Source organism: Fulmarus glacialis, unplaced genomic scaffold (genome assembly GCF_000690835.1).
Source record: "Fulmarus glacialis isolate BGI_N327 unplaced genomic scaffold, ASM69083v1 scaffold3810, whole genome shotgun sequence".
In the NCBI taxonomy this organism is placed as follows: Eukaryota; Metazoa; Chordata; class Aves; order Procellariiformes; family Procellariidae; genus Fulmarus; species Fulmarus glacialis.
The window spans coordinates 20,660-44,971 of NW_009188179.1; the positions used below are offsets into that span (position 1 = coordinate 20,660).

General features: G+C 48.3%; 1 protein-coding gene across 1 annotated transcript in view; it reads right to left on the reverse strand.

The window, feature by feature from the left end:
- LOC104076585 (muscleblind-like protein 3) overlaps window positions 1-24,312 on the reverse strand; it is a gene marked incomplete at its 3' end in the record, with an annotated part of 49,888 nt that overhangs the window by 19,598 nt on the left and 5,978 nt on the right. The window contains exon 2 of the mRNA XM_009577505.1: window positions 1,378-1,542. Within this exon, the coding sequence (XP_009575800.1) occupies window positions 1,378-1,542 (165 nt within the window). The remainder of the gene's footprint in view (window positions 1-1,377; window positions 1,543-24,312) is intronic.

Below are 24,312 nucleotides of genomic sequence, written 5' to 3' on the forward strand. Positions count from 1 at the left end.
CTGCTAACACACACACAGGTTGACCAAAGTGAGGGTGAACGTGGAAGAGCCTTCACAAGACAAGAGGAACATGCCAGACTGGGGAAATGCCCAGGTACAGTGGCAGAGCACCATCACGGAGGGACACTGGCGAGCTTTCCCTCCTCAAATACAGCATCATTGCAAGCTCTTACACCAACCAGCACAACAGCATCCAGCAAGGAAGAATCCTCCACTGGTCTCTTGTGAGGATAAACCAGAGACACTCCAGCTTGTCAAAGCTGGGGTGACAGCTGCTGAGTCTGAAGCCTCATTTGGGCAGTGAAACCAGGTGCTGTAGCTGGGACACCAAGAGGCCAAGTGCAGGTTGGTTCACAGACTCGCACGTCTTCAGGCTGGAAGAGTCTGTCCTAGGGATCCAGCCAGACCTCCCGTGTGGCACAGCACAGCGAACCTCACCCAACAACTGCACATCAAGTGCACGTTGCCCCAGGAAAGACATTCAGCCCTAACTTTAAATGGAGAACTCCTAATCAGGCTCTCGGTTAAAAACGTGCAGCTTATTTATCTCAGCACCGAAGAGCTGCTTCAAGACCTCTGACATTTCTTAAAATATATACAGTGACAGTCTTAAACTCAGCTAACAAATGTCACCCCATCCGAGATACACCAGCCAACAGACACAAGTCATCCTCTCCCTGGCGTAACAGGGTTCTCCAGCCTGAAAACCTGTTTTAAGCTAAAGGCTACAGCAGGGACAGGCAGTGAAGGCTTCTCTAAACTACCTGCTCTGCAAACACGCATCTCCCACAGGCTTCCCTCCCTACCTGAAGGGAAGCAAATCTTCCCCGCTGTTAGTATAAAACATCATTACTGTGAAAAACAAGTGACAGGGTTGTGACATTAGCACAACTCTCTACTGAGACAACTGCAGTGAAATGGGTCTTGCCCCCGACATAAAAATGTATTAAGGTCTGGGTAGGATTCATCTTCCCCAATTTTAGCCCACCAGTACAACACATCTAGTCCAAGGGAGTCAACTGGCCCCTTGCCACAGCATGGAAGAACTCCAGCATCCTCACCCCAGTGTAAAACAGCTATGCAAAATAGGATCCGTTGGAATTGAGCCACTCGGGACTTCTGGGATGTACGTGAATTAACTGCTGGCAAGACCCTTCCACTTGATGCCCTGAATCTCACAGCTCCTTAGTTATCAGAGGAAAGGGGAGCCACAGCTTGCAAGAAGATGCAGAGGTAGCATCAGACATCCCTCTGGAAGACGCTGCCCAACTCCGTGCAGCACGAACAACTGCCTGAGCAAAACACAGGGCTGGGGCCTCCGTGAGCAAACAGGAAAGAAACGTGGAGCAGCGTGAACCTGATTCAGCTGTAACTTACAATTGGCTGTAGCTGCGCGCCTGGTAGCATGAACTGCATTTGCTGAGCAAACATGGCTGCGGCTGTCTTCTGCTGGATCAGGTTGTTGCGTCCATTTATTTCAAGTTGTGTTTTTAAGTGCGGGGGAGGGTGGAGATATTTGCAGTTCTCTCGGGTACACCGGCCCTAAAAAACATAATGAAACAGCATTTCAATGAATGTAACGCTCAGGGCAGCCAGCGAATTTAATTAAGGATTGTTTGGGTTACTGTAACAACACAATCATCGAGGCGGAGGCCTGGTTTGGTAGCTACTGTGCCTCTTCTGTGATTTTTCTGTAGAAGTGCAATGCCTAGGTGAAGAGAAGAGCAACATGATTTCTCCTGCCATAACACTAACTGAATACTATCAAGTTAAACCCAAAAGTTAGGCTTCCTGATGTTAAAATGACTGTCGTAAAAAAAAAAACCAAACCACCCATTAACACAAATACCAGTATTTTCAGAACTTAGTGGCAACAGCTCCCAGCTCCAGAAACAACAACAAAAAATCCCCATTTTCTTGTGTGGGTTGTTTTTCCCCTCCCTCCCAACACCAGACCACTTAATTGGCCCTGACAACCAGACAGCGAGAAACAAAACTGTCTCCACCACTTCCCCAGCTGTGCTGGGTAAAACATTAAGACGACAGCTCTGTAAAGCAGCCACCTTTGATCCTCAACATGCAAGTACTGAGATGCTGAGAACTGGTAGTCACAGGAGGAAGAATTGAAACAATTTCCCTTTCATTTGTTAAAAGCCACAGCATGTTGCATCACTGACTACTCCCCCCTCTGCCCCCCAATAAACATAAGCACTAGAGAAGCCAGTGGCTCCTAAAAAGCAAAGGATCACTGATGTTACAGATCACCTCAAATCAACCGAGACCATCACTTTTAAAAAACATCTATAAACTGTGCCATGCTTTAAGAGCGTTTGCAAGTAGACGTAGGAAGATAAATACCAATGAACACAGAAAACCAGTAACAAATTTTGTCATTAAGATGAAATAATTCTTGAAAAATAGGGTTTCCCCCCCTCCCTTTCTCCATCTATTCCCTCCTCAAGAAACAGAGGCATACAGAATACAAGAAACGTTTTTTATGCAACTTTATGCATAAATTTTATAAATAACTTATGGTGAATTTTTTTGAGGAAGTAATTCTTCTGTAGCTATTCAGAGCCTAATAAAACAAGGCCAGGCCTGGGGACCACAGAGCTGTTGCATGACAGATAACCAATAATTGTTCCTGCAGCCAGCAAAGGAGCAGGACCATCCATTACCCAGCCTGTCCCCGGCACTCTTACACTGAGTTCTCAGGCTCAATATAATTAAGTTTGCTTTCAAAAAAAGGTCACATCGGGTGACCCCACACACCTGCTCCTGTCGGCAGGATCACAGGCAGCAGAGCCATAAGCCCATAATCAGGTCCAGATGGGTACACCCATTACACACCACTGCACCCAGGGCACAGACTGGTGGAAACCCCCTGGGATGGGCCCCTGCCTGCATCCCGGATGCTCCCCTGGGGATTTTTAAGACCTATCTCCGCCTGTACAAATGGACGGGTGGAATCACTGGGCAGTCTGGGTACGACTGCACAAAGCTGACACCGTGATCTACTACAGGGGCTGCTTTTGAACCCCCAGCCAGGCTCCTCAGCATGCCAAGAGAGGGGCAGGTCACTGGAGACAAGCCGAAGATCTGCAAGCCTTGTGTGTGCTTTCCCCTGCCCCCTTTCCTGGTGGGGATAACGGCTTCACTGGGGAAAGGGCTGCAGAGCCTGTCTGTGGCATGAAAGGGGCTGTACGATGGAGCACCAAGAGAACCAGGCTCCCCTCTCATTTGCTCCAAGGAGATCAGAGAGTTAAACAAAACTCCTGGCTCCGTGTTGTTATTTAGAGGCAAATAATTAAATGCAAGAAGTGATGGGCTAAACCCGCTGGGACAGGAAAAAACACTTTCAAACTTCAGCAGCCTGCCCTTGCAGAGTGAAACTCTGCCCTGTTCCTAGAAGAGCCCAGTGGCTCCCGACAACCCAACTCAAAAAGAAAGAGGCTTTTTAATGCTATTGTTTTGGCTTCTCAGCAATCCAACAGCCCCAGATCCCCAGCAGCGAGTTAATTGCTCACAGGCCCCAAGGACATGAATCTTCCTCACCGGACTCCTTCTTACATCTATGTAAAGTGAGGGTAAAATGGCACCACGCAGCTGGCTGGTGCTCAGACAACCCAGCACTACCACAAGGTAAATAACTGCATTAATCTGGAAGGAGAAGGAGACTCATCAGCACTAGGTAGGTTTGGGTCATCCTTCTCATGGCATCTTTCCAGCTGCACGGGACCAGGTCCCTCCACAGCCCTTCCCACCACCTGGGACCCAACAAGAGTCCAGCATTCTGGCTCAGAGCATATCTGCAGCACCCCACCTCCACAATTTCTGCGGGGCTGCTCAGGTTGCTGCAGACCAGGAGCAGATCCTGCAGAGCAGCGGTTGTCGATGGCCAGGTAGCTGCTCTGTTTCTAAGCTCCAGCCTTCGAGGGCTTACACATCAGCCTTGGAAATTCCTCCTGGTTGAAACTTGGCACAAGTGCTTTGGGTTGGGAAAACACTAATTTCTACCAAATTTGGAATAAATCTGTGTAGATGTTTCTACACTGCAGGAATGGAGGAGATGAAAAAAGAGCTACTATTTTTTGTAAACAATACTTACAGGGCCTTCTTCAACTTGAAAAGGACTTTGCTATTCCAACTAAAATTTTGCATGTCATTGATACCAGCCACCCCAGCTTGGTGTGAAGCTTTGTTCTACTTTTTTCTCAAAACAGAGTTTGTTTAATTCCAACTGGGGGTTCTACAAACAGAACGTTTTTATTACCAATAAAAAACCCCCCATACAGCACAAGACCTTGATCCTGCAGACAGAGTTGTAAGCAGAAAACCAGTGCCCACACGGAGTGCTACTGGTTTCAATGAGGACATGTATTTGCAAGGAACTGAGCGCTGGGCAGATGCTGCTGCAGAGTGAACGCTGTGAAGTGCAGCATGGCCGTCAGGCCTTCTAGGGCTCCGGGAAGACTAAATGAATCACTGTTGCACTCTGATTCAAAACCACACCTTCAGTCTAGCTCCTCCTCACCATAATTTTGATCCTGAGCATCATTAACCACTGCGTTTCACCAGGACATGTTAGAAGCCAGAGCTGAGTTGGGTAGCCCTCTCCAACACCACAGTAGGTTCTTCATCTCTCAGATAATGAATTCTAGGAACTGATGATGTGACAGAGTGACACAAAATGTTCCCAGTTTAGACATCCAGCTATGAAACAACTTTCAAGATGTCTCACTCTGAAGAGTGAGAGGGCACCTCTAATATCCTCTGAACTCCAACACTGGTAGGAGTGATCCCTTCTTTTACACTTCCATCACAACGCCCACAGTTCTCAGTACTTCTCAGCAACACATACACTCTTCAAGACCAATTTCAGCTCTACGAAAGCCACCAGGACAATGGAACTGCCATTATTCACTTCTCTGTACCAGCTGCAACACAGCAGGGAAAACAACAGGGAACTGGTAGCAAATCTGCTGTGTGGATACTGGGCTGGGGACAAATAAGGACAACTCCATTTTATACCTGGGTGGCCTACGAATACAATATGAGAAAATAAAACAGGAGTCAGGTCCCTAAGTTTCCAATGAGCATCTTTATGCTAAAAGGCGCAGTTTTGCTGCGGTGACTAGCTGTGGCTCCAGCACATTGAATGCTCAGCACAGGGCACAGGACAGTCCCAGTGCCCCGCACAGACACTTGCTGAGACACTCTCCAAGCTGAGCGTTGCACCAAAAAGCACCACCCTAGCACCTGGAGTGGGTCGCCGCATGTGTCGGGAAGGGGCATGGTGCTCAGAAACTGACCTGCATCAGCGAGCAGCGTGCTGAGCCTGCTGGGACCAATGCAGCCATCCTGTTGTAACTAGAGGAGTTTGTTGCTGTTAATTTATCATGAGTATTGACTCCAGGGAAGGTGCATTCCCACCCTGTCCCAGGGTGGCACGCGAGCCTGCAGCCAGGGAATCACCACCCAGCAACAGACTTTGCCGGCCTTGGTAACATGCTTAACACGCTAAATATAGCTGTATTTTCTGGCTCCTCGCAAAATGGAAGGAGTCTGAAGGACCATACTCGTCAGCTTCTTTGCCAACTACAGCCAGGAGGGAAAAGCATAAGGGCTGCACTTCCCAAGGCTTGAAAAATGGATATTAAAAATAAATCATTAAAGATTTTATAAGAGCATCTTCTCCCCCTTTCTTCCCACACACTCCTCCACCCTTACAGTAGGCTGCTGGCATGTGATTGACTGTGTTGCCAACTTAAGTCATGCTGTGATGGCGCATACTGTAAGTGGCTGGCATCTGACACTAGCTAACGTGACAGCAGCTTGCAGTGCAACTAAGCCAGCTGCTTCAAGTGCAGCACTGATGGCAGCACACTTAAATCCAGTAGAAAAACCTGCATTACACCTGGCTGTTTGTCATCTGCATCCTAGCTCAGAGGGATGCAAATAAGAGCCTGGTACTGCACCAGGCTGGATGAGCTTACCTTAAGCATGCTGCACAAATTCTGTTCTCGCTGGCTGCTGAAGCAAGCTGAACTGCACTGCAGAATCAAGGCTTCCAGCACAAACCCAAGGCTTGCTCATGTTTGCACCAGTAATGCAGTTTGTTAGTGTCTCTTTAATCCTGGAGCCAGCGAGGGGTTCCAGAGCAGACATGTTTCTGGTTTTAATGACTGCACTGCATGTCCCGTCAATCACCAGCAGTTCTCAAGTGAAAATCTTTAAGCTAATGTTGCTTTTCACACACTGGAGGCTGCAATAGGCTTGTGCCCTGACCGTGCTGTCTTTTCCACAGACACTGATGACATGTGCAATGACTGACAGCAAAAAGAATGAAAAGAGACCAGGCAGGAAAGGATTTCCATGTTTTGCACAAAACCAGGCACCAAAACACAGCTTGCCTGCATAACTTTTCCCTGCATGAAGCAGCAGATTTGTGCCCCCCCCAAGAAGAACTCAGTGGGGAGGCACATTCAGAGATGCGCTGGCCCTGCTTACTCAGTGCCTGCCGCTCCAGCGCTGAGGCACGAAACGCTCTCTGCTTTCCATCCCACTCTGCACATGCACAGAGACCTTCTCCTGGCAGGGGATCCTCACTCCTGCCAGAGCCTTGCATGGCTTTCACATATGCAACCTCGGCCACCACTGTGTCGGCCCCCGCATCTGGAGAGCACGCAGAGACCAGGCTGCAGAACTGCCCACAAAGTGTGAATTGTCATGCAACAGTGGGAGGCAGAAAGGGGGGAGCTCTGGGCTTCATCCCTGTGTCCATGCAGCACAGCTAAGAACATGTACTGAGCAGCACATGCTGCTCCAGGTCTACCTCTACTGCCATCTGCTCTCTAAGAGAAGAGAGATACTGGGAGGCACACTTGGTACCTGGTAATGCCCAAGATCCAAGTCCTTTGCCCACCCTACAGGGACTTGCAGCTTCAAAGTTACCCTTCCAGGAAAGCAAACCACCAGGGTGTTGGGAACATCGTCCATCCACCACCCCAATCCAAGTGCTTCGTGCTCGCTACGGTTTGTCCCTAAGTAATCTGCTCCAGGGCTGAGCAACTGGCACGCTGGCTGGATTGCATGGCTCATCCCGCCGTCTCCAATGCTGCATCACACTCCTCTTTCCGCACAGGCAGAGAGCTGTGCTAGAGGGAGGGAGGGAGACAGCTGTCCATCTCACTGCTGGAGCAAACACCTTCCACTCAGCAAACAACATCAAATAGCATGGAAATAGCATGTTTTCAACTGGAAAACAAGGGAGGCTGGAGCCAACAAGTCAGCCTGATCATTAGCGAGAGTTATGTCTCACAGATAGGTGTTCATGCAGCCAAGCTGTCACTCGCTGCAGTTCAAAGCCTAGCTCTGTACACACCTTATCTGCAATTCCTTTCTACAGTCTAACGAAATGTTAAAAGTTGTGCTGCCAACCGAGTCAGTGAGAAGTACAACCTCGCAACCTCCCTTGAATATTGACCCTGGCACAGTACATTGGATAACTTCTGTTTAATAGCAATGCTTTTCTCCTCACAGTGTTGGAGCAGCTCACTTGTACAGAGAGGTTTTAAAGTGTAATTATGTACAAAGCACTCCTCGAATGTGTTCTCATGGAAGGCTGTTAGCCCACCTACAAGGATCCTAAAAAACAGGTCTAGAAGGATGTAAAGAAGTGACACATCACCCCTAGGCCTACACAGATCAGCTTCACCTATTTTCTTTGTACTTATTACTTGTGTATTTCCCAGACGAGGGACTCCCAACACATTGCTCTCCCTGCAGCTGTAAAGCTCTTCCTGATTCTCAGCTGCAGTTTTGCTCCTCCTGTAACCAAAGCCTAAAACTTGTCTTACCCCAGAGGGCCAGAACAGGAATTATTCCCTTCCTCTTTGAGGAAGGGCCCATACTTAAAGGCTGCAGTCACATCTATCCCCCGTCCTCAAACCTCTCTGCTCCAGACTATGCAAACCATGCTCTTTCAACTTCGTGAGCACTGTCTCCAAGCCTTTCATTAGGCTGCTCCCCCCGTCAGCCTGCACCCCTGCTGTCGTGTGTGCATGCACGGGCACTGCACTCCAGCTAACCCCTTACCAGTGCTGTACAGGTACGAAGATTTTTTTCACGTCCTGCAGATGACACTGCTGCTTATACATCCCTGCATGACATTTTCTTTCCTTCTAACAGTGCAACATTTTTGATTAACTCTCAGCAAGCCTTTTCTAGAACTACTGCCTACCCAGCTGTGCTGCATCCTGTATCATGCAGCTGATTCGCTTAAATGCAGTATTTCGTACCGCTTTTATTGAACTCACACCCCTTTTTTATGGACTATTCTTCCAACCTGTTAAGATTATCTGCAACTCCACACTGGGTTCTCTAAAGTATCTGTAGTTCCTCTCAGCTCAGAACACCCTACCAATTTAACAAGCATACTCTCTCTATTCCATTATTCAAGTCATCCGAACAAAATGAAACAAAACTGAACAGTCTTGCCAAGCACATCCTTACAGACTGCCACTGAACTCAGTTTTCCAAGCTGCTGTGGGTTGTCACATAAAAGTTTCTCCTATGCTTTGTTTCCTGTCTTGTTTGGAAACTGATTTGTGCCACGTCAAAGACTCCCAAATCTGATGCCAGCACTCCATCCTCCCTACCCCTCTGAAATAACCCATCTCAGAGGCTTTCCAGTACTACTGCTTTTTCTGCTCCTCTCTGGACACCTGTAGGGATCCTTGAAAGTTAGTGCTCCGCACCCCTCCTGTGCCAGCAGTCCTACTTGACATCAAGCATGCATTTGTACACAACGTTGGGTACAAAGAAGCTGGTGGTCTGAAGTTACTTGTAACAGCAATTAAAAAAATACAACACAGGTAGTTGCTGACATTTTTCAAATGCAGGTATAACAGCCATTTACAGAGAGCCCAAGGACTGCTGTTATGGTGTGGATCCTGCTGTGAACAGATCCCGAGCTGAAAGAAAAAGCAAAACATATCTTCTAGTTAGCATTACCAGATGGCAATCAGCCTCAAAGGGAAGGGAAGCAATGTAGACTTCCTGTCATACACAAGTTTCAATTTCAATGTATGTGGATAAAAATGCTAGAGTTAAGGTTAAGCCGGTAGCTTCCAGGTATGGATGATATAGACCCTGTGAAATGCGTGTTCTAGCTAGGAACGAGTATGGTTCATGAATACATAATTTGCTGGAAATAGGATTCAAACAGCTCATAAAAAGCACAAACCACCGTTTTGCAACATCTCTAAGATGAGCTTTGCCTAACTTCTTTGAACTTCCCACCTCTGGGTCCAAAGAGCCACCTCCCTGAGCCTGCGCAGACAGATAAGAACTGCTAAAAACACCCCAGGTGTTATTTTGCCCCAACTCAACTCCCCTGCAGTTGCTTGAGAAACCCTTCAGATTAAAGCTGTTCTGAACGATGCTCTGAGCTGCGGCAGCTCCGACCCGGCGCTGCTCAGCTGAACAGGGACATGTCTTTTGTCGGGGTACAGAGGACAAGAGTCAGACCTGCCTTTCCACACAGCTTCAGTGGAAAAACCTGAATATCTATCCCAAGCTCCCAGGGCTACCAATGCTCCCAGCACTCTCAAGGCAGCTCCAGCTCGTCGCTGAAACAGCGACTGAATTTCATGGCTTCAATGAATGTCAGGTCAAGCCCTCTCTGAGCAAGCCTAGACTTGATTTTGACTGAAGTGACTGAACCCTGATGTTTTGCATGATTTCAAATGAAAGCAGGTGACATTCGGCAGCTATGACAAGAGTTTGGGGTCCTTTTGAACTGAAAGCTCAAAGCAAAGCTCAGTGGCATGTGCAAATGCAAGGCAGCTAGAAAGCCCTCTGAGCAAACCAAGCAGACGTGCTGTGTTCATCCCGCTGAAGTGAGGCTGGTGCATTCTGCACAGTCCCAGTCTGCCCAGTTCTCTTCTCCCTACAGCTGTGGGGCAGAGCCGTGGGAGGATAACCAGGAGGTAAATAAATAACTGTAGGGGCTTGGAATTAGAAACATTATATTCCTCTGCAACCTTAAAAAAGCAAGTAGGGCAAACACAGCCACTTCAGCCCAGTAAGTTAGAAAAATGCAGAAGGAATGGGAAGCAGAGGCAAAAATCCCTGGCTAGCACATTGGTGCTGCTCTTCAGCCTCCCCGTCTCACCCCTGTGATTGCCCTGCTAGGATATTTTTGCTTTGCAGGGAGATGGAAGGAAGGACAGGAGGAAGAAAAACGTCAGCATCATTTGTGCAAATGTATTCGAGTCCAGACAAAAGCTGCCAACAGCCAGCTGAGGGGACTGCTGAACAAACACTGCTAGGACCTGTAACACCTCCATCTCTTTGTCATTCCGGCCTTTGTCTATGAAAGCCAACCTCTATCACAGACACAAACCAGGGCTGCAGAGGCTGTGCCCCTGCGTGCCACTGGCTCGGGGGAATACGCTGTGCTGAAGCCCTCTCCTCCATCACAGGACTGGAAAGCAAGCTGCCCCTTGCCACCAGATGCACACCCGCTGTGGCACGTGTCCAAGCTGACAGGGCTTCAGTCATCTACAACAGGACATCAATGGGCATTATGTGAGGAACAGCAGCACTTTGCCCAGGCAGGGGACATGCTTCCCACCATGTGGCAGAAACCGTTTAGCAGCTGAACAATTTCACCAATCAAAAAAAAAAAAAAAATAGTAGTATACTGAGCACATAACATTGCTTCACTCGCACCAGGGTAAGAGATAGTCATCAGATGCAAAATGCTGGGAACAAATAGATGCACAGCGTGGACAAATCCTACTGCAGATGCCAGTCCTTTCAAATAGTGCATATAAAACTGCAAAGCACTTGGACAGGGGGTTTCTCAAGATGAGATGCACTCTGCTGGGATTCAAATATGCTTATCTAGGACTCTCTTACAAAGTCCGCAGCCTCAAAACGTTTGTCAAGCTTGTTTTTGTTACACAGCTCAAACCAGAGCAGAAGAGAAAAACAAAGCAGAGAGAGCAGCGTTTCTACATCCTCGTCTCCCTTTTTGGTATCACCTTAACCAGTGACAGTTACTCACAGCTATTGCCAAGAACTTCAAACCACTGAACTCAGCAGGCAAATCCAGCTCCATACAGAAAGGATGGCTCGTTAGCATGGAGCTCAAGTATTTAAATAAGTACCATCACCCCACCATTTTTTTTTATTTTAATTAGAAACAGGGGGGGCATGAAACTACTGTATTCCAGTAGACCCTAAGCAGTCACAGGCACCAGCCTAGACTCCCAAATCCTCATTCACCTGGCAATTAGGGAAGCCGGGAGCTGCTGTGAGTGAAGTTTTACTTTTGCACATTGCTGAATACAGCAATGTTCTGCTGAATTTCCCCAGGACAGCACAAAGAGGTCGTGGCTGTCCTCCTGCTTTCACGCAGGATTTTCATTCCAAGCTGTTTGTTATACTTGAAGGTTCTTAGAAACTCGGAGCAGTTATTTTGTTGGGGAAAAGCCCTGTAGCTCCTTCATTATATTTTTACATCTTGACAACTCTTTCCAGCTCTGTTCTCCTGCCAAGCTCTCTTCATTCAGGCCAATGGTATGCTCTGTTATGCTCAATGAAAAACGTGTATTGATTTTAAGGTTTTTGGTTTGTGGAACATTTTTGCTTGCTCCAAGCAATGGACAGTGTTTACCAAGTCTAAGAAATATATATTAAAAGAGTATGGCGCTGTCCAAGTATATTCTTTTATGAGCTGTAGAGCCACAGAGCAGAAAAACATGTTTATCTGAGAGATTACTACTTGCAATGAACAGCAATCTCATTCCACAAAAGAGGAATAAAGACTTCATCGAGTTCTTTTCTTTTGTATCCACCGATACATTTTGATTAGGCTACATTTTGTGAACCACATCAGTCTGTTACCGTTACATATCTGAAACGAGGTTAAAACAGAATAGAAGTATCATCAATTTAGAGTTCTGAACTGATCATTTTTAATGTCTTCCAAGTATTATTCCACTACTCTCCCAGGTTCAGGAATGTTAAAAGCACAATAAAACAGGTTTCTTTAATACAGTATCAAATACACGCTCTCTCCAAGCGAAATAAGCTTTTACAGACATCCCTGGCCACAGACCTGCTCAAGCAACTGATCGATAACAATTCCGAAGGAAGGCATTTAGCGCCCGGTAAAGAGCACGCCTTTAGAAGCATGCTTAGCCCTGGGATCACTGCATATATTTCGAGTAGGAGGCGAAGCAGGTGACATCCTGCAACGTTAATATTCCTGCGGGTGAATGTTTCAGTGTGGGACTACTTGTAAGTAAAGAAATCAATTCTACCAGAAAGATAGAAACACTGGCATGTCATTGATTTTTCTTCTGTAATAAATTACAAAAAACCATGCCAACCTCTGGAACAATATTGTACAAGTACTGTATTAAAAAACCACCACAAAATCCCACTGAAAAACAAACAAAATAGAACTTCTCATATGTCTTCCACCTTTCGTCTCCCTCAGTTCTGTCCCTCCTGATTGCTATTACACCAGGCCAGCTTTTGAAAATACCAAGTGTAGTTTCTCTTGTCCCTTAAACCACTTTTTCATTGCAAATCCCATAATCCAATTCTACAACTTTCACCGGCTGATTGAATCTGTCAAGGTCATATGGAAAGTTGATGCTTCTGACCTTTCTCTACCTACAGTGTCTGTTGAATATTACAATTGCAGCAGGCAAAGCACACGTAGACAGAACCAAGCAAAGTACATTAAAGCCCAGGAGAATAAATGTTAAAGCACTATGTTCATGAATACAAATATTGGACGCGTGACCACCTCCAGCAGCCTCGCTCCTGGAGTTTACACAAGGGAGAAGGCAAACAGGGAAGCGCAGAGACTGATAACTAAGTGTCCGACCCAAATCCTCCCTCCTGTCCTGCGGAGGGCAAAGCCGTGCTCGGAAAACCTCCTTCTCGCTGCATTTTGGAGAGCAAAATGAAACTGCAAATAAAAGGAGATTTGTAGGTGGTTGGGTTTTGGGGTCTTTTTTTTTTTTTTTTTTTTTTAATAAATAACTTGGCAGACTGTAACAATTTACCAACTGAGGATTAGCCCATTTTTTGTTTGTGTTGTTGCTTTGCTCAGAAAGCAACAGCTTAATGGGCATAAACAGATTCCTGGTTTTCAAAAAATAATGAAAAAACTTTAAAAAAAATTAATTCCATCTGGGCTGACAATTCCCAGGGAGAATCTTCAGTCTGGAAAAAATAACTCTGCAGGATGTGCTTCAGCCTCAGCTACTGAGGGGCTGCCGGGGGTAACGCAGCAGCACCCTGAGCAGGGAAGAATGCTGGCTGGGCTCTGCTAAGCATGCTGATGACTCCTGCTAGGGCACACCATGGCACTGCCACCCCGGCTTTCTACCCTTCGGCTGGAAACACCAAGAGATGTCAGAACAGGACACGAGAGTCCCTCTGTGCGTTAGCTTAAGCCACTGAAGGAGGTGACTGCAGGGGAGCAGACAGAGACAGCAGAGCCACTGCAAGCCAAGATTTGCTCCCAGACGTCCGTCAGACAGGGGTCTGACGTTCCAAGGCAGAGGACACCTTTCTGCTCTTGGCTGAGATCTGCCCAACAGCAGAGAGCCAGAAAACAAAGCCAGCTCCCCCTGCCCCTCACCCTGATGGCTGCCCACTGATGTCCCCAGCTCCTCTCCTATTCTCACTCCTTTCTCCCCCATTGCTTGGCTCCCTTCACTGCTTCCCATTTGTCTCTTCCCTGTGGCACATTGAAGCCCACTCCTCCAGCCACTTTCTCCCATAGTGGTGCCTCTCTGGCTACAGTTAGGTCCACCAAAGACCACGCTCATGCTCCTGTTTCAGCCAGACGTGCCGGGCAGGTTTGTGCACAGCACCCCGCTTCCCCTTCGCTCCAGCTTAGCGGAGAAGATACCAGACCACCAGGAGAAGGGCTGACAGTGTGCCACCAACTCCCCATGCTCTCATTCATCTCCAAGCAAGGACCCCAAATCTTTCCGGCTCATGCCAGGCCTCAGATTTCACACCCATGGTATAATGAACTTGCTGCCGTTCAGAGGATTAAAGGTGCAGATACAAAAAGCACCTTCAAGAGAGCTCTTGCAGCCTGCTAAGCACAGCAGGCCAGGACTACACATCTCACACGGGCCCTGGCTTCCAAAGAGGGCATCCAGGCCAAGCAACATTGAATCACAGCCCTCCTTCATCTAGGAGGCAGCAAGGCTTGAAGAGAAAGGAAGGAAGAAAAACAAAGAAAAAAAAAAAAACAAACAAAAAGAAAAAGAAAGCCTGGCTTGCCCCAGGCAAATATTCCACCTCGGTTAGCTTTTGCAGACTGATTTATTTTAGCGTGTTGTTTATTACAGCCAGTAACATATGCACATTTAAGTCACTGAGGGGATTTTTTTTTTTAAGAAAACACCTTCAGAAGTGCTCTTTAAGAAGTGCCTGGCACTAGAAAGCAGATATGTGACTGATTTTTGCTACCATCTCAAGTGAAAGAAAGGTTAAGGCAGTGTAAATGTTTGTTAGGACTTGAGCCCACGGAGAGCGCAGTAAGCTGCAGCAGCAACAGGACAGGCCTTTTTCCATGGAGGAAACACGACGGGCTTGCAATGCCAAAGATAATGCACTGCCACCTCTATGGGCAAAAGGAGAATTTTGTAACACCACAGTTCCAGGCTAAAACTGCAAGCAGTGGGACATATTTAACCACAGTTCACATGCACTAGTCACAAGTACCATGCAGGCAGCCAGCCTTAAGGGACAGGATGCCACGTTCTGTGCCAGTATCTGAAAACCTGTTAATTTATGATGGATTTATTAAAATAGCCTCAGCCAGAGCAAAACTTCTACCTGTCCTAATTACAAGACTCCTCACAGACCCCTGTTCCCCCAGCCTGTTATCGAGTCTCGTGAGGGTCTGTGCAGATTCACACTCCCTACCTCGCTCAGCCAAAGTGTGCTCTTGATCCTAACTGCGCACAGTCAAGTAATATAAACCCTTCCCAGGACGTAAGTCAACATGGAGGCTGCAAGGCAGCCTGCTCAAGGAGGCTTTCTGCTCACCCTGTACTCCACGCTGACCTACAGACCCAGAATTCAGAGTCACTATGTGATGTAGAGCCCAAAGACCCCAAAACCTAGAAATAGAGTTCTGTTTTCTCCACGCAATGCCAGGAATGGGGATTAACACATAATGCATTTTGTAGAAACCATGACTTCAGGCGCTGAAAGGTTAATTCCATGTAGCCGCTGATTAGATCTGTTCCCTCTCCTGTAACAAGAGCTGTAGGACAGGACACTGAAAAGGTTGTACAGGCCTTACTGGGTGGATGTATCCACTTTCTCCTGCAGGATGCAACTTTTGCCCTGCCAGAAATCCTGACCTAAATTCTCCTCTGAGAGGCACTGGTATAAGTGCCAGAACAGCTAAGAAAGGAATGTGTCGTGTGTGTGCACGCATGTGTGTCCATTCGTCCGTCTGTCCCAAAAGACCAACAGGAATGGAACTGATCAGGGCTTTCATTTCATTCGCTTGGGCTTTTGGAGTTTGTGTTTTTAATAACTGCCAGATTCACTTATTTAGGTTTGAGAGCAGAGAGAAAAGCTGGGGGAGGTAGAAGCAACTAAAGCATATCCATGTGGACACGCTTGCTTATTCAGGCTTCAGTCACAAAAAGCAAACTGATCAAATTACTGTGGGGTTTTTCTGCCCTTACCGTATTACTGCTCTGCTTTCCAAACTCCTGCCCTCAACTTCTACTCTGAGCTGCTTATCCTTGTCCCGGTCACCCGTGCAGTACAGACGGCCTGATGCTCAACCTTTTGTAGACGAGGAGGAACGCAAGGATTAGCTTTTAAAGGCTATTTCCTATTAGAAAGCAACCTCAACAACATGACTTCCTTAGGCAGGCAGGCAAACACCTGACCTCATGTATTCTGCTTCTGCCACTGACAAGAGATACCTTCAGACACAGCACAGTCCCTTCCTAAAAGGGCAACAAGAAAAAGACCTTTCACTGCCCTGATCGGGTACAGCCAGGATGACTCAGCTGCGATGCAAACGTTTTCATTTGCTTTTAGGTGACATGGGCCAATAACTGATGGGGCTAGGAGAGATTTTTTCTGCAAGGAAGCATGACCTTTCCCGAGGACATCTGCAGCCTCTCCAGCCACGTGAGAGGAGTAGCTGCAAAGAAGCTCCAGTGTCATTAGCGAGTCTGGAATGCAGCACGACCGGTGCAGACGTCAGCGAACACCCGTCAGTGAACACCCGGCTGGAAAAAATGCTCTCACTCGCTTAAACCGAGATAGATGGACTTCTGATAGGGCCCCAGTGGAAATCCCTGCGCAAACTTTTGTGCAAGCACCTCTGACAGAAAGAAAGAAGGAATATTAAGGAAAGTGCTAACACTTTCCCTCTGGCTGGGCTAAGGTCTGAAAGGATGCTTAAAATCATCCTCTGAGAATTAGCACAATAAAACAACAACAAAAAAATTTTCAGTGGTGTTTCTGTCCTAGCTAATGTGAGCTCTATTCTGAGTAAAGACTTCTAAAGATTTTACATTACTGTGGACCCACGCAGAGAAACACAAAACAACAGTGAAAATTGTCTTAATTCAATCTGTGCTTTATCGCACAAGGCCACAGCAGGGGATTTTTGGCTGTGGGAATACAAATACTCATCAATGCTACAGCTCAGGGTCCTGCTCCGATTACTACCCAAACACAGAATGAGACAGTCCCAGCCTGAAGAGTTTTCAGTCTAAATACACCAGACTTGGTGGAAAAACCCCAGGCGGCTAGGGGAAGCCTCAGCAACACCAAGACCGCATGCCAGCCGCTTCATGCTGGACTGCTGCAGCTGCGGAGCTGCGGCTGCGATGCCCTTGATGCTTTCTGAGCTCCTGCCTCCTGGCAGAAGGCAGCCTGCCCTTCCCATCTCTGCATCGCTAGCTAAAAGCCATCCTGCCCATTTGCCTCTTGGCCCCCAAGGGACTTTTTTCCCCCCTCACTCTCCCAACTGTGGCTAGGAGCAGTTTGAGTGGGCTCTGGTGACAGAAGTGTGACACGGAGCTGGCAGGAAGGCTGTGCTGCTGCTGCGGGGTAATCCGCGTCCCGCTGTGCTGCGCCAGCCATTAGATGCTGACAAAGCCGGCAGTGATGGGTGGCAGGGGTCCTCGCCGCATCCCCAAGCTCCCCTTTCCTGCAGGAGGGTGCCCCGGGGAGCCGCTCTGCTCCTCACCAGAGTCACCCCCACCTCCTTCCCTCACAGTCTGTCTCTCGCAGCTCGGTGAAGGTTTCAGACATCCCTGTCCTGCTTTTATCAACCCCATGGCTCTACCGCTCCGAGTGCCTCCGAGTCACTCAGCCTGCTTGCCTTGCTCCTGCTCCCACCCTGCAGCACATCACGGAGGCTTTTCAGGCAACACGACTGACACAGCAGGGAGCCAAAGTCTGCGGGGAGGTAACCATGATGATTACTTCTTCATCTGCAAATGCACCAGATGCACCGAGAAATAAAAATGACTGCTGAAGCAACAGGAGAGGCGGAGGGCAAAAGACTTCCCGGGTTGCCTTGTTCAGTCCCGGCAGACACCACACCTAACGACAGGGACGGAGAGGACAGGGGAGCTGCAGGAGGGCTCGGGGACAAATAAGCCCGGAGGGGAGGAGGAAACAGAGCAGAAAGGAGAAACGGGGCATAAGGCTGCAAGTCTTGCACCATGGGAGCATGATTTGGGAGGGCTCCTTTAATGTGCATCTTTAATGCCTTCCCCTACAGCATTTGGGAAGGAGCAACATCCCCTCCAAAGACAACTCTCTGTCTTGGAAATCCACTCTTTTATGAAACAAGATTCCCTCACAGGGAGGAAGGCGCTTTCCTTCCTACAGCTGACCTCAAACACCATCACCTCTGCCATATCTGGATGACCTTCCAAGCCCTACTTGAAGGCTCATCTACATGTCTGGCTTTCAACTCCCCACTGCCCTGGCTACTCAAGCGCTACTGCATGGGCTGAAATGTCCAACCCTGCGAGGCTCTCGCTTCCTCCTGCCAACCTCATCCAGCGCTTGGTACCTGCAGCACCACGTGCAAGGGACCCCGGGAGCAGAGCCCAAGCACTGCACTCTATACAATGCTGCACGAACCGACCATGTGGGATCAAGCATCACTTCATGGCGAGAAAGCAAGCTTTACTCACGCTCTGATCCTTCAGGAGCTGACAGCAAGACGAAGAAATGCCAGTCAGCGGGATCGGCCAGCGCGTTTGGGATTACACACTGAGGTTTTGTTTTCAAACTTTGCTTGGTTGTGGCGGGGCCCTTTAAGGACCTAATCTCCGTGTGACTGTTCCCAGCACCAGCCGTGCCCCTGCGGATAATAAGGACTTAGGGAAGCACTGTCTAATGACGGCTGTGCTCTCAGGCAGGCTGCCTGCAGCTCCGCTGTGTCTGTGCTGCCCCTGGCCATCTCCTCCACCCCAGCTAGACCCTCCATGCTTTCCCAACTGCCCCTCTGTTCGAGATCTGTTTTCTCTCAATAAGCACCCAGAGCTGCTTACTCAAAGCAGAAGTAAGGAGACAAATAGAGTTAAAGCAGCACAGTTTGGCCTAATGGCTTAAATCCTCATCAGAACCTGGTGTGCAGAGGTGTGCTGGGCAGAGATGTGGGCATCGCTAACGCAACTCAGCAGATCCCAACACTCCTGTCTGTAGTTTTTTTGATATATGTGTAGGAGAGACCAGCTAAAAGCAAGTGCTGTGTTAATGCAGAGTATGTTCAGAGGCATGATAAAACTCAGTACACACCACTAATCAGTCATCTGACTGGGCAATGCCTTGTGATACCATACCCGCTCTGCAGGACTAGCTAAACTGCTCCTGGTTCCCATTCTCAGGATTGCTAATTAAAGCAAAATTTACCTCCACTTTTTAATAGTGCTCTGCACACCTACCTCAGTGAGGGGTGGGGGCCAGCAGCGTCCCCAGCATCCCCGCAGCAGGCGTGCTGGGCTGGGCGGTGGGTCTTCCTCTATACTGTGCAGCCAGATCAGTTTTAAACATTCACATTCCAGTACAGTAAGAGAAAACTTCTCCCCCTGAGCGCAGGCTGCCACCTTTCAAAGAAGGTCAGACACCAACCCCCTCCCCCTCCACCAATGACCTTATTAGCACTGATCATGGTTCTAATAATACCCTGCATTGTAAGTGGGCCATCTGCCGTAACATTTCACTACAAACTTGGGGAATTGCTTGGCTTGAGTACGCTCATGTCCCAGGAAGCCAATTGTTCCCCCTCAGGAATACGCACCTTCCCCACAGCTTTAAGCTAAATGTTGCAGAAAGGGACCTCCAGCTCCAGCTTTCCAGCTCAGAGCTCAAGCACGCAGAGAACAGCACAGAGCCATGCCCAGGTGCTGGCTTCAGACAGAGGAAGTAAAAAAACAGAGTTAGAGGTTAAAAATCCATCACTCCAGCATTGACAGCCTCCAACTCCTCTGATGGTGGGGACACCAAGTAACCACGTCACTGAAACCCAAAACCAAGGCCAAATACTAACCAGATGTTCAGAGAGTCAGAATTAAAGCACCAAGGCTGCCGAGAGCAGAGATCAGCATTACTTTTGTGCTATGTACTTTCTACAGCATGGACAGCAGAAAGATTTTATTATCCTAACACATTAGCCGAATATTTTCACTGCCATTACAGGAGAGGGAGCTTTCGTAACAGACAGGTAAACTTGCAGAAGAACTAACCGTGTTTGATAGCTATTCATTTAGAAGGAGCCAGGGTTTGAAATGCTTACTCAGTTAGGACACCTGTCTAAAACACCCAGAGTCTTGTTACTACAGTAGCTCAGCTCCACTCAGTCTTCAAAGGCATTTTCTTTGTACTGCTCCTGTGAGGTCAAAAAGTGCAATTAGGCACAGACATTACAACACTTTAAAGCAGCCTGCATCATCACAAGGCTTTAAAAGCTGGCTTTCCAAATCCTTGGCCTTTCCTCTAATCAAAAGGCCATCATCAGGCATGGCACAAGAGGCTACATGGGGCAAAGAAGGGGGTCAGTGCCTGGTTCTCTGCTGTTTTATGAACAGCAGTAAAACAACATTAATAAGTCATAAGTAAAACTGTGCCTGTATGGGGCAACATTCACCCAAGTGCCTCAAAGCATTTCTTTTAATACCAGCATAACAATATTTATAGGGGCATATTTTCAAAGAGCTCAGCTCCTCACTTGGAAATCTAACCACTTATTTAAATGCTCTGTGGGAGATGTCAGATGATGGGCTCTCCGGAAAGCCTGGCACATCTTGTTTATATTTGTTTTAAAGCTTCCAAACAGCTCAATTACATAAATGCATGTTACTGCACCCTCCTTCAGATGGGTGAGCCAAGTGGCAGAAAGCTATTGTCAGCAAAGGGATTACATCAAACTGAATGCTACGCTGCTGAAGAAATCCACCAACTCCACATGCTCGTTCAGAGTCATTCTCCTCGAAGGCATCTTCCACCACCTTTCCCTCAGCTGGCTTCGCTGGGCTAATGCAATCATGAGCAAGAGAAGTAGCTAGGTAGCTTCACTGACACAGCAGCAAGACAGGACACCACAGCCAAGTGTGGCTCCATATTTAAAAAGATCTTCTTTGCCCCTAACTCTCTCCAGGGACAGGGACTTCCAGGTTTTGGGCGTCTATTTGAAACCCAGTGTTAACTACTGCTATAGATCAGGGCTGGAGGATGTAAAGCTTGAACTTCCTTCCCCACATGGATCTGGCAGTTGCACAGCTTGTAGCATGGCAGCCGTTGAGGTGCCAGAGCTTAATGTACAAACGCACAACTCTCTGTGCTCCCTTGGCCAAGTTCTGACTCACAGCCACGCCAGAGTAAACGCAAGAGCTGCTGCAGCTTGCTAGCTGGGCTTCAGCACCCCGTCTCCCTCCTTCCAGTGCAGAGGAAACCCTTGGGGCTTGCAGAGCACTGCACTGCATTTGCACTGGGTCACAGGCACAGAGCTTGTGCTTGCAGATCCAAGCAGGCTTAGCAGGACTGCAAGCTCCAGGTGCGTGCGCTGAGCACGAGCAAAGAAACTCCCAAACTGGAAAGTCAAAGGTGGCAGAGGAGACGACCACAGGCAGTTCTCCCCCTTCGGAGAATGGCTGAGGACCGTTTCCCTCTCTCAAAACCTGATGTAACAGCTCACTTCAGCGCAAGGAGATCTTTGCTGCCCACAGGAATTCTACAGTGCTTAAAATCAGGCTTAAGTATTTTGCAGAACTGGAACCTCAATCTGGAGGGCTTTGCCCTTAAAAAAGGAAAGTAAGCCTCAGGAGCAGGAGGTGGCATGCCATGGCCCGTGCAACATTGCAATATGCCCATAAAAGGTTTCAAAATGTATCTGCTTAAGCACACGCCGCAGCTCAGAAGGGTTTAGAGTCACATCCCAAAAGAATTTCTCTCCTGCTTTTTTAGGCAAGTGTGAGCAGCAGTCAGCACTTTACCATCATCTTACCAACCAGAAAACCAAGGTTACTCTCGGCTGATATTAATAACGTAAATGCTGCTGGCTTTATCCTTTGGGGATGGTGGTTTGCTCGCGCCACAGGGAGAAGGCCGGGGCAATGTGAGCTACAGAGAGGAGCAGAGGCCCTGCACTGCCAGGGCTGGCTGGTGAGGAGAGCAGAGGCTGGCAGGAAAACGCCTCTGCTGAATTTGCTTGGCCTCCAAAGTGCGGTCTCTGGACAAATTTGTAGCCACTGCTTTGCTTTCCAACATGTTCAAGGGAAAATGCACACAAGTCTGAGGCCCAAGGAAAAGCTGTAATAAATTAATTCATTAGCTGCAGGAAGAAAGAAAAGAAGGACAGTGGTCCTGTGCCTGCCCCTTGCACCAAGAGTGCCTCCCAACATGCCAGCCTGCACCCGCACCTCTGCCAGCCTCTTAAACCTGACCCAGGGACACCACGCATGAGACTGGCACCCCCAAACACTGGTAACAGCAAAGGCATCTGCCCCTTTGCGGGCAAGCCCTCGGGAGACACGTGCGGTCAGGAAGTCTGGGGCACAGACAGTGCTCTCCATGTTCAGAAACAGAAGACCTTTACAGGACATTTCTACAAACACAAGGCCAGACCTGGTGTTACCCTGTGACCATGCACTGCCACAGACAGGAGATCCGTTCAGCCTCCCCCTGATGAGTCAAACCCCGGCCTCGCCGCAGCGGGGGCTGCCCACCCTCAGGCACTCCAGGAAGGCTGCCAAGACACCCTGCTTATGGGTACCCATGGGAGGGCAGAAGAGTCCCAATCACTTCACCTTGCAGCAAAAGATGGGCACCAGACCCACCAGGGTCCTTCCCCACCAATGCTTTGATACTCATCAGGCCAAAGCCACCCCAGGGGTGAGAAGACTGCCTTGGAGAGTCTCACTCCCAGGCCTGGCTTCAGCAATGCCACGCAACGGGCAGGGAAGGAGTCACGTTGCCTTGTGCCGTTACAGGAGTCAGATGTGGGACAATGCAAGAGATCCACCAGAGGTGGGAGAGGATGGCGGGAAGAGACATACTCCTCTCCACAGGAAAACATGTCAGCCAGGGAGAAAAGTGTTCAGAAGTGACTTTCACTGTTATTGGTATCAGTTGATGAATGCATTCATGTTGACCATGTCTGTACAACAGTCCTGCAACTTTAAATGGGGAAAGCAACACACGCGCTTAGATTTGCTGAGCACCTACTGCAAAGCAAAAACCCAAAGTCATCTAATATCCACGCTCCACATGACGAAGAGTCTGTGGTCTGTTAGATAGGCCAATCTGGTATATGATATGAACTTTCAGGAGGAAGTTGTCCAAGCTAAAAAAATGTGAACTCCAAGTATTTAATTACTGCTACTACTACAAGTATCACACTGATAGCTTTGGAACGCATTTTCCTTTCAGACAACTCCCTGCAAGCCTCCTCACAGGCTCTTAACATCCACCTCTGTACTGATGGCAGCAACCTCTGTACTGAGTGATTGCCAGTTAACAGTGTGGCCCCTCCAGCTCACATCTCCAGAAGCCCCCAAGAAGCCTTCTACGCTGGGATGGGTCTCACTTCTCACAGTTTCCATCAGAGCTACACAGTACTCCCAGGACTTCCTCTGCTCTTCCAGCAATGAGCTGAGAAGTGAGCATCCCTCCAGGCTAGCACCAGCACCAGACCACACACCAGGAAACCTATGGACATCTCACCTTTCTTGCCATGTTACTCCTGGACAACACCAGGTTTTAAAAAGCACACATCCTTGGAAATGCAAAGGCCAAGATAAAGTGTTCCCTGCTGAGGCTGCTCAGCTGCAGAAAGACCCAGCAGAGATAAGGACAGGGCCAACCTCTTCTCCCTCCATAGCACGTCTCAAATATCACCCACTTGCTTTAAAGCACAGACAAGGAATTCTGCCTTACATCTTTGCAAATGGCTGGCAACGAATAAGACCTTCCTGGCCCTTGCTGTCTGTTGCTGTCCCTGCAGCAGAGTCACCAGGTAACACCAGCCTGTTTCCAGTTACACGCGTTCATCGCCCAGCACCTCCGCACAGAGCCAGGACCAAGGGGATTTCAGCTCAGACGCTGGACTTCACGTTCAGCATCTAAGGCACTCTGTCCTCCTGCTAACCCTCCCGTAGAGGCAGTAACCTGCAATGGAGAAGCAAAGGGACAGCTATGGGCAGCAACCTTTTAAACCATGATAGCAAGATTCACCAGTGCTCATCTGTCATGGTTCAACTGTCAAAAAGTCACAGATAAATGACGTGAGACTGCTGGGACATTAGAGAAACCTATGGATAATGCTACATAAATCAAACGTGTTCTGCACAGACCTCTGTCCTACAGAAAGATCAGTTAGGCACATTAAAGCAACAAGGTATATCTTTCCCTGGAAAGCTGAACGTGCCTAGGGAGGTCACACACTATCCAAGTAACCAGCTTGACCCCAACAGAGAGCATCTGCAGTCCAGACACCAGGGCAGGCTTGGGAGATGCTCAGTCACAGGCATCACCAGGTGAGCTTCTCCTTCAGTAGTCTCTATCCCACAGCTGTGCCGAAAACCTTCTGGGGACATTGCAGAGAGTACACACAGCATGCGCGCCAACTAAATTAAGCTGTGAAAACATGGAGCTTGTTGTAACCCGTACACCAGAAGAGATCAGACCTAAATATTGTTTTTTTTCATTAAGCTCTCTTATTGTCCTTGAAGTACCACCCTACTTTAAGAGAAATACAATAGCAGCAGT